Here is a 15,667-nt window from a genome sequence, read left to right on the forward strand (position 1 = left end):
TGGCAAATTAACCTTCCCCATCAGAGATTGCTTCAAGTTAGGCCAAGTTGTTATTACTTGGTATGTACCTCTCTTTTCTAAACTAATTCTCTCTCCATCAAAGGTGTACAATTAGCAAATTAACCTTCCCCATCAAAGATTTTCAAGTGTAATAGGTTTCTTTGCTCTCCTATTCTTGAAGTAAGCAAGTTAAGGATCTTTTTTCTTGCAAGAGATCATGAGTTTTATCTCTATAAAAGAAGAGATCCTAAAGTTCTTAATAACACACACTTAATTAAAATATCATCCATGTAAGAAGGCTTTACTTCTGCATACAAGTAAGACATAGGATTCTTTATTTGTAAGCAATATTTTGCTCTTTGCTACAATAATGGACCTTTACCAAATGACCTCTTCTTTAAAACATGTTTATGCTCATTTTCAACCTTAAGTATCTCTTCCTACAATAATACTATTAGGTTCCTTCTATACCAAATCGTTCTTGCTCTTGCAACCATGTAGCAAAGAAGACGTCTCAAGTTTTTTGAGGTTTGAAAAGTGTTGAACTAGCAAGTTAAAGCTCCATTCTTAGATCAAATTGCTACTATTTAAAATGTACCTTAAATTTGTCAAATAGCTTCTCTCTCCATCAAGATTATCTACCTAGCAAATTGACATACCTCATCAAAGTACTTTTAAGAGTGTTTGGTTTCTTTTTCCATCTATTCCCTACACAAGGAAACTAAGGATCCTTTGCATTACAAGAAATTGCAAGTCTCATCTCCATAAGGTAAGAAGTCCTAGAGTTCTCCAACAAAAACTGCTTCATTAAAAGACTCTCCATCTTAGAAGACTTTAATTATTAAAAGACCCTCCATCTTAGAAGACCCGCTCTCAACTTCTTTATTGACAATCACTATATCATTCTTTGCTACAACAATGCTTCTTCACCAAATAATCTTTGATTTAAAACATGTTTGTATTGATTTTGAACCTTAAACCCCCTTCCGAGAGCAAGGATTGAGCTTCTAAGTCTCCCATAACCACATATTCAAGATCTTTTTCTTTGAAAGCACCATTATCAAGTTCCTTTTTTGCCACATCTTTCTTACACTCAAGGCCATGTATTAAAGAAAAAACCTCATGTTTATTGAGGTTCAAAAATTGTTGAATAAGTCTACATGTCCCTATTGTAGTGAGCCAAGGACATAGAAACATAGCATTTCTTACTTATAGATAATAACAAGTAACCAAGATCTTTTCAAGTTGGAGAGTTTTTTGACAACTATGAATGGCATTTATCTTTGAAGTCTATCAAATGAAAATGGGAATGTATTTGCCATGCGCAAATTATGAAGTAAAGCATTTTGCCAAATTGGGGTTTGGCATCTCCAAACAAGTGAGAAAGGATCAAAAGCTACATCCTAGTCAAAAAGCTTATTGTTAGTATCCAACTCAAATGAAAGAAGAGACAATTAACCTTCATCTTTACTAATGTGTAGAGATAAGTGTTCTATCATCCAAAACATAAATAGTGCCCATTGCTCTAAAGTGGAAGTATGATGCCTGATCATCCCAAGGTTTCTTTAGTTCAACACATTGAGAAGAAGCCTAAGGTTTATAGCATTCTAAGGACTCATTCTATCTTCACACCCTATAATAGCTCATAAATGATATGAAAAGGTGATGTGACATGTTAAAAAAATTTAGTTGACGTATAATCAAATAGTCTCCAAAGGATTCACTAATATGGGGGTCATGCTAGCTAGCTGTAATAAATTAAGGAAAATGGAGACCTCCTTCATCACACAACAAAGTAGAAAGTACGAACATCAAGCAAGTGAAATTTCACCTGTAACATGACAACTCAAGCTTGCAATACAAACAACAAGCTTTCTCCTTGCTCTGTGTGTCAAGAACATCAAGAAACACTCCATGAATTGTGAAACCATGTTAGAGTGAGTAGTGGGAAAGACATAAAGGATAGTAGATAGACATCTCCTTGAAATTAACAATTTGCCCCATACACTCTACGCAAGAGGGGTCCCTAAACTATTCTTTACAAGTGAAAAATTGATCTTTATTATTCACAAAAATACATTTTAGTTGATCTATTCTTCACAAAATACACTAAAATGTATGAAAAAGGATAGTCCCACTCAAAATCCATCATTTTTGCGAAGGAAGGGTGGCCATCAAAAGTACACACACGCTACTCAATATGGAGATTTTCGAAAGTGTAAGTAACCCCACCTTGAGAGAATCAACCGTCCTCAATCGCCCAAAACCAAAGCTACAATGGCCAATTCTTAGATATGCTCGATGCTTATGGAGGATTGGAGATGCTTTGAAAAGTGTAACATACCCCACCTTGAAGGAATCAATCAATATATCCTTGATGGCGCAGACACGGAGGTGCAATGACCAGCTCTCAAATATAACGTGCTCACAAATCAAACAAACAAAGAAACCAAACCGTCGGGTAGCATTTTCATCGAGCCTAACATACCCCCATATCGCAAGAATTAATCATCTTCAATTACACGAGCATGAAGGTTCAATGACTCGACAAAAACGCCCCAAAAAAAAGAAAGCTAGAGAAACCGAGGAAGAATTATTTAGGCCACTTGTATTGCCTGTACAAGGGAGGGAAAGTCTTCCCGTGAAAACCAAAGGCTTATTCATGAAAACCGGAGGATTCGCTTTACCCGACCGTCTGAAAGTTCTCAATGACACGCTCAGCAGGGATGATCGTGGAGCCAGCCAGATAGGAAGCATACGCACTCACAGACGAGCTCCTCATGCGATAAGTGGCCGTTGTTATGTAGAGATACTCGCTAGAGGAGTCAGTAGTACCTTTCAGAAACCCGTTGTTCTGCACTGTGCGGCTCATTCCCACGATAGAGAAGCAGAGCGTACTAGCTGGGTCTCTGTTAGGGCGTTCAGTCGTGGGAGCCGGAAGATTCACGTTGTTGTAGCCTACGTCAACCACGCTATTGGTGGTCACGTTCTTGGTGACGCGCTCCGCAGCCGCTCTGATGGTATTCGCGATGCGATCTTTCAGGCCTTGGCCCGCCTCCCCCATAGCCGCCAAAACCACATCTGCCACGGCGCTGACAAGGCCCTCACAGTCCAGGCTAGTGTTTACCACCTGTCGAGTGTCCATGACCGCCAGCGTCAGATAAGCATAGTACAAGTCTACCTCCTCTAGGAAGCGTAGGAACGCGGCGTGCTGCTCCGCGGCCAATTCAGGGGTGTTAGCTGCTCCAGCTGCCGCGGGGTTATAGCCGGCAGTCACTCGGGCAGTCTCCAGGATAGTAGCTAGGATATCCGGGTGGTTGTCTTCGTTGCGGTAGTACTCCTCCTCGGGCTTCACATCTATCGGGGGTGGTAAAATCCTTGCAGCGGTGGTCAGCATGGCGGAGCCATCTGTCTTCCCCACGCTCACCCCCGCTCGCGTGAGAGCCTCATTGCTATAGAGGGAGCGATAGACCGAGGCCGCCGAGATAAGCGGTGCCTTGCCAGCGCTGTCGCTAGCCTTTGCAGCACGCAGGAAGCGAGCCCGATTCTCTACAGCCCAAACTGGAACCTGCAACAAAAACGCAGCACGTAGGGGTTAGAAAGAGGTGGCCGTGTCGTGGCATGGACAGCTCTTTCATAACAATATACGCACCTGGGAGCCCATCTTCAATTAGCAGCAAGCAAGCAGTCGAATGACTTAAAACTGATGCGGGTGAACTTTGGTGTGAACCAGAGGTACTTAAAGAAAACCAACCCACACACACGCACTCACGCATGTACACGTCATACCAGCTTTCTTTTAAGACAATCATATACAAGAGAGACCTCACATCCACACCTCTTTACGGATACTACAATTTGAGGATAAAACTCAAGTTTGTTGGGGTTAGAAGTTGTTTTTTCCTACTTAGGCTTTCTAGCTCTACAAATTCTTCAGCATTTCGACTTTTGCTGGGAAGTTTCTCGATTTCGGTTTCTAGTTCTACAGTTGTTCTGGAGTAGTATCCTTCCCTTACCTTTATTAGTTTATCTTTGAGCACCCCAAAATCTTCTCTGAGCCCTCCATAAATGGCGTCTAGTCTTGCTAGCCACAACCACCATAGAATTTCTACTCTGATCATCGTCCACAAACTATTTGAGCACCTGACCCATTCACCAATAAGTAAACTTTTGTATGACCAAGGAGCTCTTCCTTCATGACTTTTTATGAGCTTCTTGATATGATCCAGAGTAGAAACAATACATTCACATTGAAAGAAAATGTGGATGTTGTTCTCTTCTTTTTTGCATCTCTGGCTGAGCCCATTCCCTTTGTTTACTTTGAGAGCCTTCTTGTTGGTCTAGATTGCTCTGTATGCTATAAGCCAAGCCAAGTAGGACTTCTTTGGCTCTATATTTCTACTTTCACGGTCTTTACAACACACTAGTCCTTTTATCACAATCTAGGCTAGCAAATATGATATCTTGCCTAAAGGGTCCCCACTGTCCCGCTCCATTTGGAAGAGTTGGTTAAAGATGAAGAATGTGATTCCCTCTGGCAATCTACAGAAGAGTTTGTAGCCACCATTGATTGGGCTACCATTAGAGCAAGAACAGGAAGAAGAGGCTTCGAAGCTCCACAAGAAGGGAGTGAAATCATGGAAAGACGTTTGAGATCAATATTGGAAGTCATACCAGCTTTTGAAAGAGGAATTTGATCCTCATCACTAAATGGCACAGGCCGCCATTGAAGTAACGTAAAGGGATTGATGGTGAGAAAACTACCGCGATTTGGGAGAGGCTTCTAAAACCGTCCGATGGAGATTGTTTTAAACCATGCCACTAATGAAATCTGAACCATGCCAAAGAGCTCAACTATGCCACTAATGAAATCTGACATAGATGGCTATGTGGCACCTTCTTGAATGCCACGTAGGATGACGAGAGGGGGCTCGAGCGGGAAAATTCAAAAATTCTCGCAGCTCAGTGTGTGTACACAGTGTCCTCTTCCATCCATACTCTCTCTCTCTCTCTCTCTCACACACACACACACACGCGCACACAATGGCTACCACCAATGGTTGAAGGTTTAGAATAGCGAAGACGTATGTCTTTTATGCTACTCGGATCAGGATTGACAACATGTGTGAAGCTACAAATGGCCCCCAAAGACTAGCAAAAGCTTTGGGGGATTGGCTCATGGCACCCTTTACATTGAGCTTGACAACCATCCCCTACTCAGATGTAGTGTTGAGATCTAATTCTACTCATGTTGCAGATACATATGGTAGGGCAAGCGGCACATCTGAGGCCCCAAATCTACAAATGGAGTTTGGATATTTGAGTGAAGTTTTTGGTGACCCTAAGAATGATGCCGCTACCATGCGTGTTCTAGAGCATTTCAAAGGCTTGCCTAAAACAGATGGCCTAGTTCCCATCTACATAAGGTAATTTGCTTCTAATTTTCAATAAGAGCGATATGTGCATTCTGGTGGTGCCAATCACAATTGCAAACATTGACAAATGCAAACAAACTCTTAAGCAAGTACAACAGATCTTTATGTGTAAATGGGTGAAGTTATGCCAAATTGCTTAATGACGCCCCCCCCCCCCCCCCCCTGGGGGCTTGTTTGCATGTGGGTGATCTCTTGAGTCAAGCTTTTTCATGTAAGATTTGGTTGTTTTTTGGGAGGCTGTAAATGTTTCCCTTTCACTTCAACTTTTCTTTTCTTGCCAATTCACTACGTGATCTTGTATCTTGTTTTGCAATGTGCAATGTGCGGGCCTTAAGAGCCCATCTTCAGGCTTATGAGCACTTTTCACAAGTGCCTAACATTAGAATGCAACCCGTATGATGTCATAGAGCTTCCTAGTCTCAAAATTCAAGGCTATGAGAGGATTGCCATAGGAAAAATTATGTCACTTTATTATGTGGAAGTCTCTTGACCTGAAGCAAAAGTAGGCAATGGAAGCACGTTAAAGGAAGCACAATTTTCCTCATCCTATTCATCCCTACCTTATCAAATTGTGCCTGGGTCTCCATGGTGTTTTGTTCAAATGCAAGCTATTTGCATTCCCAGTAGGTTTCAAAGAGAATCTCTTCCATTTACCATGGGAACCCACAAGATCTGAAGAACAAGTGAATAGTATTCTTTTATCAATTCAATGGCATTCATACAAGTCAAGCATGGTAGGAGACTTATAGATGAGCCAGATCCTCTTTGCGATTGCAAGTACTGCCCGATTATGGCCTTGATGCAAGGAGTATGTGAAATTATGGTGGAGACCAACATAGATGATATAAACTTATTTTCTCTACTTGAATTGAACACCTACAAATTGTTGGTTTTGTCTTGCCAGCATTTCTGCAATTGTTTTCAATCTCCATTGTCGCATCCTTATGTGATAGGTTAATATTATTTGTGATCCTTTATCATTTGCAATAACTACATGGTGTTGTAGGCTTGACCTTTATCCTCCATCCATTATAGCTAATGACCTATCTCACATGGCTTGTGTAGTCCACACTTCGGACACTTCTATGGAGGAAACATCAAGCTAGGCTCTTGTGGGACAATAGTTATTATGAGTACTTGCTAAAAGTATGGCCGAGGCAAGGTGGCGTTGTTTCAAACAACGAGTACATTAGCTTTTTACGTGACATGTATGAGGAGGCTATGGAAGGGGTAAAATGCCACTTGCTTAAGAAGTCAAAACCAAATGGTTTAACATTTGTTTGACCACTACTTGGAGGTTTGATGGGTGATTTTAGTCCCAAAATGGATAATGTGGTATGCTTTCTTCTTGTATGATTGCAATGAGTTTTTCTTACAGTACCTTTGTGTAGATTTGCCATCTTGTTTTTGTTTTTAAAGTGTGTTTCTTAGCTGGGAACTTGGCCTTGGGCACAACATGGGGATTGGCAAAACAACAAGCCATACACAGGGTTTTGTTTATTGCTCATGACAAAGAAAACTTTCAACTGGCACAAGATTTGGCCAAGACTTGCTATGAGATGTATGTTGTGAGTGCCATTGGTCTTGCTCCTGAAATTGCCTACTTCCATATGGATGTAATCCACCATCCCTCTTCAATTTGTTGTAGCATGTGTATGGGTGCATATTATAACAATGGCACATGCAGAGTTGTAAGGAGTTTATGTTGATGTACATGCAAGAGGCATACCTTGAGGGGTCGAGTGGAGAAAACACATATGCAAAATTTAGAGAAGATATCATTATCAATCCTTTTGATTGACACAATATTCTGCATCATGAAACTATGGAGTTGTTGTTCATTTTGTATTGACTAACTCAAGACTCTAAGTAAGCCCTTGCCGGTTCATCGAGCAAACTGAAAGTTTAGAGATATAATTGTAGTCTTAATCACTACTTTATCTATCAACAATTATAGGGAGTGGGGATGGATGATTTTTCAAGCCTTCAAGCACAACAAAAAAATTCAGAGTGGTGGTTTTAGCTCTCTTGATGATGTGATTGTCATTCTAGCCCCAAAGTGTGACAAGATGGAGCTGTTCTTCTTGGGAGAGACATTGAAATACCTGTATCTCCTTTTTTTTAAGAGGGAAAATCAGACATGTGTGTGCTTCTCACCTCCCAACCTATATATCCTAGAGATGCTAATTAAGGCTCCTCTAAGAGACGGTTCCCACAAGCTTATGGGAAAAAAGTACCTCCCATCCCCTAAACCTCCCTTCACACTTCCTTGATATATTCCCCCAAGCTAGGACCTTGGCTAACTAGCCCTTGTCCATGCACACACGCAAAAACGTCCTATCTAGGCTAACCAGGCCTCATACAAGATTCTTTTATTTTCTTGCTTTTCTTGCTTATTTATTTTATTTTTCTGGCTTATTTGTCTAGCATTCTCTCCCCCTTTGAAAATCATCGTCCTCAATGATCAATTGTGGGAGATGTTGACGAATCAAAGCTTCATATTCCTAGGTAGCATCCGTCAAGGGAAGACCCTTCCAGGAAACTAGAAACTCCCGAAGAGTACGATTATGCAATCGTTTCTTTCTTTGGTCTAGTATCTTGTCTGGACTATGGTTAGAGGATGCATCTTCCTACAAAGAAATAAGACCATCAATCAAGTTAGTATCACAAGAAATAAAATGTTTGAGCTTACTAACATGAAAGACCGGATGGACATGACAACCTAGTGGAAGCTCAAACCAGTAAGCTACATCACTAAGCTTTTGAACAATCTGCCAAGGTCCACACAACCGAGGCGAAAGCTTAGGAAACTTTCCAATAGATAAAGAGGTGGAGTTTAACGAAACTTGGAAAAAAACTTTTCTCTGACATTAAACATGTGAGGGGATCTTCTCTGATCCATATAATGCTTAGCTATGCTAGCAGCTTGCTGCAGCTTGTCTTTAGCAAATTGCAAATTATGTTGGATTAAAGAAAGGAATTCAGCTGCACTTGGGCATTTGTTAGATATGCCTATGGTAGCAGGAGCTGGAGGAGACATACCATAATTCATCTCAAAGGGGGATAAACAAGTGCCCTAATAAGGTCGATTATTATAAGCAAATTCAAGGAGGGGTAAATAAATGTCCCAATCTGATTGCTTATCAGAGACATATGCACGTAGAATGTCTTTGAGAATTTGATTAACTCTTTCTATCTGGCCATCGGTTTGGGGATGGTCACCCAAACTCATGTTCAAAGAAACATGTCGTTTAGAAAAAAAATTGTCTCCATAAATGACCAGTAAAACATACATCTCTGTCTGAGACAATAGAAGAAGGCATCCCATGAAGGTGAAACACATTCTAAATAAACAAATCAACAACCTGTTGAGCTTCCACAGTTTCTTTAGAAGGAATAAAATGAGCCATCTTGCTCAAACGATCAACTACCACGAGGATAGTATCTTTCTAGGAATGGGTTCTAGGTAACCCAACAATAAAGTCCATGGACACACTTTGCCAATTTGATTCCGGAATCTATAATGGATGAAGTAATCTTGGAGTTTTATTTATTTTGGCTTTAATAGCTTGACATTCAAAACACTGTTGGACATACTTGTGGACATCTTTGTGTAGATGGGGCCACCAAAACGTCTGTCTAACCAACTGGATGGTTTTGTCCTAACTAGGATGGCCCACACATGGACTATCGTGGTTTTCTTGTAACACTTTAGTTCTGAGATCTCGCGCGCTAGGAACATAAATCTTGCCTTTTCATTTAGCCCACCCATTCTCCACTCAGAACTTGGTGAACAAACTTGCTTTAACTTTGAGTGGAGAGATAGACGAGGCTAACTTTGCACTATCAAGAGTAGACCTAACTTGCTTTGCAAAAAGGTCATCTTTCTGAACATCCTTGATGTCTTGAAGTAAAGAGCTTTATAAAACAGTAAAGCTCATAGTATGAACAATGCGTAATAAGGCATCCGCGACAACATTATCACGACCCTTGTGATAAAGAATTTCCATGTGAAATTCTTGCATGAACTCAGTCCATCGACCCTGTTGGCCACAAAGATTTGGCTAACTACAAAAATATTTAAGAGTATGATGATTGGTATACACTTGAAATTGGGCTCCATACAAATAATGGCACCAAATCTTAAGAGCATGTATGATAGCATACAATTCTTGCTCATGTACTGGCCAATTCTATTGCACTGGAGAAAGCTTGCTTTCAAAAGCAACATGCCTACCGTCTTGGTTTAGCATGGTGCCAATAGCCACCATCCACTAGCATCAGTCTCTAGTTCAAAAGGTTTCTCTGGGTCTATTATTTTTAAGACCAGAGCCGTGGAAACTACTTGTTTCAAAGAGTCAAAACTATCTTGTTGCATAGGGGTCCAAGTATACAACACCTGATCTTGCAACAAATCTATCATAGGAGCAACTATATAAGAATAGTACTCTATGAATTTACGATAAAAATCAAATAATCCTAAAAAGGATCATAATTGAGAAACATTATGAGGAACTAGCCATGCTAAAATGACAGCCACTTTCTTGGGATCCATACGTATCCCATTAGCAAAAACAATATGACCTAGATATTCAATTTTTGCAAGGCATAAAAAGGTTTTCTCATAATTGGCAAACAAACTTTGTTGCTGCAATGCTTGAAATACATAATTCAAGTGAATCTCATGCTCTATGAGGTTCTTGCTATATACGAGCACATCATCAATGAAATCCACAACAAATTTACCCATAAATGGTCGTAAAATATCATTCATCAACATCATAAACATAGCTAGAGCATTAGTTAAACCAAATGGCATGACTAAATACTCATATTGACCAAAACGAGTTCTGAAAGTAGTTTTATATACATCCTCATCTCTTACTCTAATATGGTGATAACCACTCTTAAGATCCATTTTACTAAATATAGTGGCTCCCGCAAGAGCATCTAAGAGATCATCAATCCTCAGCATGGGGTATCGATGCTTTACAATAACTTTATTTAATGTGTGGTAATCCACGCACATGCAAAAAGATCCATCCTTCTTGACAAGTAAGATAGGTGAGGCAAAAGGGGAAAAGGTAGGACGGATGAGCCCTTTGTTGAGATACTCATCAATCACCTTTCTTAGCTCAGTCTCCTCTTTAATGTTCATACGGTAAGGTGGTCGAGTAACTGGATTAGCCCCTGGCACAAGCTCTATATGGTGCTCCACATTCCTGCGAGGAGGTAATCCAATAGGAAGCTCAATTTTAAAAACATCAGCAAACTCTGCCTTAATCTTACTAGAAAGACTAAGAGCAGGGGTGGTGGAGCTCCCACTAGCTTGTGAATCCATAACTAGGTTCACATTATCTAAATAACATAAATATAAAAGCTTACATTCTAACTTGAGCATCTTGGTGGCCTTCAAGAGCTTTGCTTCTGAGAGATCCGGCTTTTCGCGAATTAACAATCGGCGCTCGTCATGCTTAAACTATATGACATGAGAAGAGAAGCCTATGGTAGGCTTCTTCCACGCATGCCATTGCTTGCCAAGAACCATGTCAAATCTTGCAAGCTTAGTGATTTCAAAATCCATTCTCTCTTGATATGACTAGATCATGAATGGGAGGTCAGCCACTTGGTGATCCCATATCTCTGTGCCTTTGCCATCAGCCAACTCCATGGTATATCTATAGTTAGAAGGCTGTGTCTGGAGGTGAAGCTTCTTGACAAGATGAGAACTGATTACATTGTGAGTTGATCTTGTATCAAAGAGAATCTTTATGGGTTGCTCTTGCGCATAACCCTTTAATACAATCAACTCTGTGTTCGGAAACATATATCTCTGTTGTGGCACAGGCGACAAGACTGCATCTGGCACACTAGACACCTTCTTGGTGACCAAAATTGCTAGAATTCTTTGTGGAAAATTCTAATCCGCATCATCCAAAAGATCTTCCTCACTCTCTTTTGCTTCTTGCATGGGGTTTACAACCATACTAGCAGTGATCTTAGATTTCTTACAGAATTCTTTGAATTGATGTTGCCCTAGGCATCCATAGCATAGGCCTTCTTTCATTGCCTTGTCTCGCTGCTGCGGAGTGAGCATAGATCTATTGTAAGCCTTCTCAACCATTGCCGAGACTTTACACTTATTTCCAACTGCGATCTTAATCATGTGAAGTTGTTTAGGCTCTTTACCCTTGCTTTCACTTGAAGAGGTTAAGGGGGTGACCGTAGAGGAAAAATGAGGTACTCTAGTCCATGAAGATCTCTGGCTATGTCCTGAGGGAAACTGCTTGCCATCTTCAAGGACTATAGCCAACTCAATGGCCTCATTCAATGTTTGGCACTTCTCTTTGGGTACCAATGACCAAAGAGTCTCTGTAAGACCAAGAACAAACTTATGAACTTGTAGAAAATTGGGAATATGCTCTGGCACTTTCAACAAGATCTCCCGATATCTATCGGCATAATCTTGGACTGAATAGTTCTTTTATGACATAAAGAACCAAGAGTCCAAGGCTCTGTTGCGCTCATCTGGAGGGACAAAATTATTATAGAAAATGACTTTAAATTCCTTCCAGGTAGTGGGTTTAGCATTATCTTGCTCAACTTTATGCCACCACCTATGAGCGACGTCAAGCAAATTGTATGTCGCTTGTTGAATCTTAGCCACATCGTCCGTGATATTGCACAAATGGAAACACTGCTCCCACTTGGAGAGCCATTGCTCCACTGCATGAGGCATCAGTGACATAGTAGTGCGATTATACTTGGGGGGTTGTGAATCTTTGAGCTACCATCATGTCCTCCCAGGCATAAGGGGGTTCTAACACGACATCTGGCGCATCCAACATGGGTTTAGGCAACCCTTATGACTATGTAGTGTCCATACCCACCCTTAGGCTAGTCAATGTATGCATTTGCTCCAAAAGCATCTGCATATGTGTCTCCAGAATAGAGATATGTGCATTTACATTAGGTATAGTGGAGGTTTTCCCATTTTCTTGAATTTCTTCCATTTGATTATCTTGTTCCATGTTTGGTCATGAAAGAGTGTTGGTTTTGGATTGATTTTATTTTATTTTATTTTATTATGTTTTATGTTTATGTTTTTTTTTTTTTGAAAGAGAAAAGACCAATTCCAAAGTAAGGCTAAGGCTTACAAACTTGCTTGCCAAACTCTCTATATACAAGAGAATTTACCACATAAACCAAATACATAAACTGACATCTTTAAAGACACCAAGCATATGCATAAAACTATGTTCAAAGGATGTACAAAATGCAGCCACAATATGTACAATCTTTTTCCTATATCATGCTCATCAAATAGCCACATTCAAGATGCATTATGCCCACAAAATCCTATGCATAAAGAGCCTTGCAAGAACACTAAGCAATAACCACTTATTTGACACTTGAAACACCAAAATCTCTACAAAGCATTAGCTACACACTGCTGTACATGCACTCCAATTCCCATTCTAATGTGTCGAAATGCTTTGCACCATACAAGTCTTCCAAGTGGCTTTATCTCGAAGTGGTTGAGTAGTGCTTACATGTGACGGAACCTTGTTTTGGGAGCACTTTTGGGACACTAATTTGTTGGAAAAAATTAACCCTTGGTTGCTCCAAAATTAGGCCTTCATGTGCTCTATATCCACTTGCACAAATGGCTCGTAAATCGGATCCCATTTGCTCTACTTATGCTTGTGCCAAGTTTGAGGTAGAAGGCGGTTGCACAAAAAATTCCCAACTCATGTGGAAGAAGGAAATGGAGGAGTCAAAGCTCATAGAAGCTTGGAAATGGGGGTACACACATCCCACATGCAAGGATAGCCTCTTAAAGTGGAGGGTTCATATAGCAAAGGAGGCCACACTCCTCATTGCACAAAAGTGTTGAAGGCTCAAGCTCTCTTCACGTTGGTGGTGGGTGATGCCCTTTCTCTCTCTTGGCGTGGGGCACATTCTCTCTCTATTGTGTGGATGAAAAACACCTTTTGCAACTCAAAAAGTGAGAAAGCACCCTCTCTCTAGATGCGAGACACATTCTCTCTCTATTGTGGACTTTGAAACACGCCTTTTGATGATGGGGAGAGCTCAAGGACACAACTTTTCATGAAAGGGACAAGCCTTGGAGCTCGTGAGCCTCCTGTCTCTTCCTTCTCTCTTTACTATGAGGGTACACACTCCTTTTGAGGCACAAAAAGGACTTCCCTTGAAGCTTGTGTGGGTCAAAGCCCAAGGTCTTGGGACTAGGAGAAGGACAAGTACCACCTTTCTCCAAGAAAAGGACTGTGCATCAATTTGAGGTGAGAGAGTAGAGTGAGAAGATAGGCTAAGCTTCCATTAATCCTTAATTCTTCCTTGAGGATGAAACATGCATGCTCGGATACCAAGTTTAAGAGGGAAAATTAGACATGTGTGTGCTTCTCACCTCGCAACCTATGTATCCTAGAAATGCTAATTGAGGCCCCTCTAAGAGACGGTTCCCACAAGCTTATGGGAAAAAAATATCTCCCATCCCCTAAGCCTTTGTTCACACCTCCTTGATATATTTCCCTGAGCTAGGACCTTGGCTAACTAGCCCTTGTCCATGCACACACGCACAAACATCCGGTCTAGGCCAACCAGGCCTCGGACAAGATTCTTTTATTTTCTTGCTTTTCTTGCTTATTTATTTCATTTTTCTAGCTTATTTGTCTAACATTTTTGGAGACCCTTATGTGCTACCTTTATATGAATATGTATTCAACACGAAAGCCCAACCATTGTCAATGATTTTTGTAGCTATTACACATGTATAATGATGAGGCAAGAGGAAAGCAAGATCCTTAGGTGTGAAATTCTACCCGAATTCCATAGCCCTTGTGCATGAGAAGTCGCAGGCAAATGTGCCAAGTGCAAAGCACAGAGGAATCCCAATTTTGTTGTACTTAAGAGGTATATAAAGAATGAACTTTTGTGGATGAGTTGGGTCCCTAAACTAGGCCTTCACACCCTACGAGGTGATGGTGTAGTTGTTGCCTTTGCACGAGAGTGCTCGTATAATCTATAATGGATCAAAGTGACAAGCAAATGTAGTTGGATGCTCTATGGAAGCTCTTTTGATGCTAGTGATGAAAACACAAACAATTTAGTCAGCAGTGAGGAGAACACAAACAAAGCACAATTTGTTTATTGATTTATACATAATCATTAATTTATAACAACAAGAGGCTATTGATTCTAGTTAGAGGTGCAAAGTTGAGTAATTTTTATCACAGTATCATAATGTTGTAATTGCTGGTTGTTTTCAAATACAAAGCCCATTTTCTATTCTGGTTGTCGTGCTCTATAAAGAGTGCATTGATTGTTGTAGCTTATTGAAAAAAGAGGGTTCCTTCTTCTTCTCATGGAGATCTTTCACAACTCCTTGACACATTATCATATTGAACCATGTGTTACACTTATTGGTTATGGATCAACCATGGTTCTATTTCCAAATGACTTTCATTGTTAGTACATAGACAGATAACAATTTCAACATTTTGTGCACTCTCTTGGAGGATATGGATGGTTTTGTCAATATTACATCCATTGAAGCATAATCTTTATTCTCTACATTTGGAACCCTCTTCCATGGTGTTTGTGACCTTTGCTACTTCCATAGCAATAATGGCTATATGGTGGTTGGTTTTGTCATTTTGTTGCCTTGTTACAAGCCCTCGGATCAATGTGTGACTCGACATTGTGCACATCATGTATGGTGGCAATGTTGTGATGACATTTCATGCAAAACTTAAACTCTCCTTTTGTGTTCATAGGTCATAGCATCTTGCTCTTTGGATGATTCTTTTGCAGCATCTTAATTTTTGGATAATTTGTTCTAAAAAAGTTCACATGTATCTTTCTAGCCTCATCTTCTAAATAGCTTTCCAAGGACCTTGTGTCCAAGGTTTTTATTACCTAAAAATTGTTTTTCTTCCCTTTATCCTTTGCATATCTTGTTTAAGATCATTGTTATGGATGTTATGATCCTCAATTCACTTACATGTACAAGCAACATGATCATTTTTAGCATTTGATTGAGCATACTATTAGGGAGCTTCCTAGGGCCAATTTTGATGCATGCCATTTGGTTATGTACCACAAAAGATCTTACCTTGAATGGTGCCCTTGTGAGGGAAAGTTCTATATGGTCAAAGTGATGATGGATCACAAACAAGATAAGTTACACAATACCCACCTTTTGTGGT

At 40.3% G+C, this 15,667-nt stretch overlaps 1 protein-coding gene and 1 pseudogene across 1 annotated transcript; one reads left to right on the forward strand and one right to left on the reverse strand.

Moving 5' to 3' along the window:
• Positions 1-2,395: 2,395 nt before the first annotated feature.
• Positions 2,396-3,809, reverse strand: LOC148039358 (uncharacterized). The gene is made up of 2 exons (XM_087675233.1): positions 3,653-3,809; positions 2,396-3,568 (listed from the first exon to the last, which is right to left on the reverse strand). The coding sequence occupies exons 1-2, from the start codon at positions 3,662-3,664 to the stop codon at positions 2,684-2,686; spliced, it is 897 nt and encodes a 298-aa protein (XP_087531359.1). The 5' UTR covers positions 3,665-3,809; the 3' UTR covers positions 2,396-2,683.
• Positions 3,810-5,121: 1,312 nt separating this feature from the next.
• Positions 5,122-14,236, forward strand: LOC148039359 (mannosyl-oligosaccharide 1,2-alpha-mannosidase MNS3-like; annotated as a pseudogene).
• Positions 14,237-15,667: the final 1,431 nt, after the last annotated feature.

Source organism: Lygodium microphyllum, chromosome 3 (assembly GCF_053477565.2).
Source record: "Lygodium microphyllum isolate KBCC chromosome 3, Lygodium_microphyllum_v1.1.10, whole genome shotgun sequence".
NCBI lineage: Eukaryota > Viridiplantae > Streptophyta > Polypodiopsida > Schizaeales > Lygodiaceae > Lygodium > Lygodium microphyllum.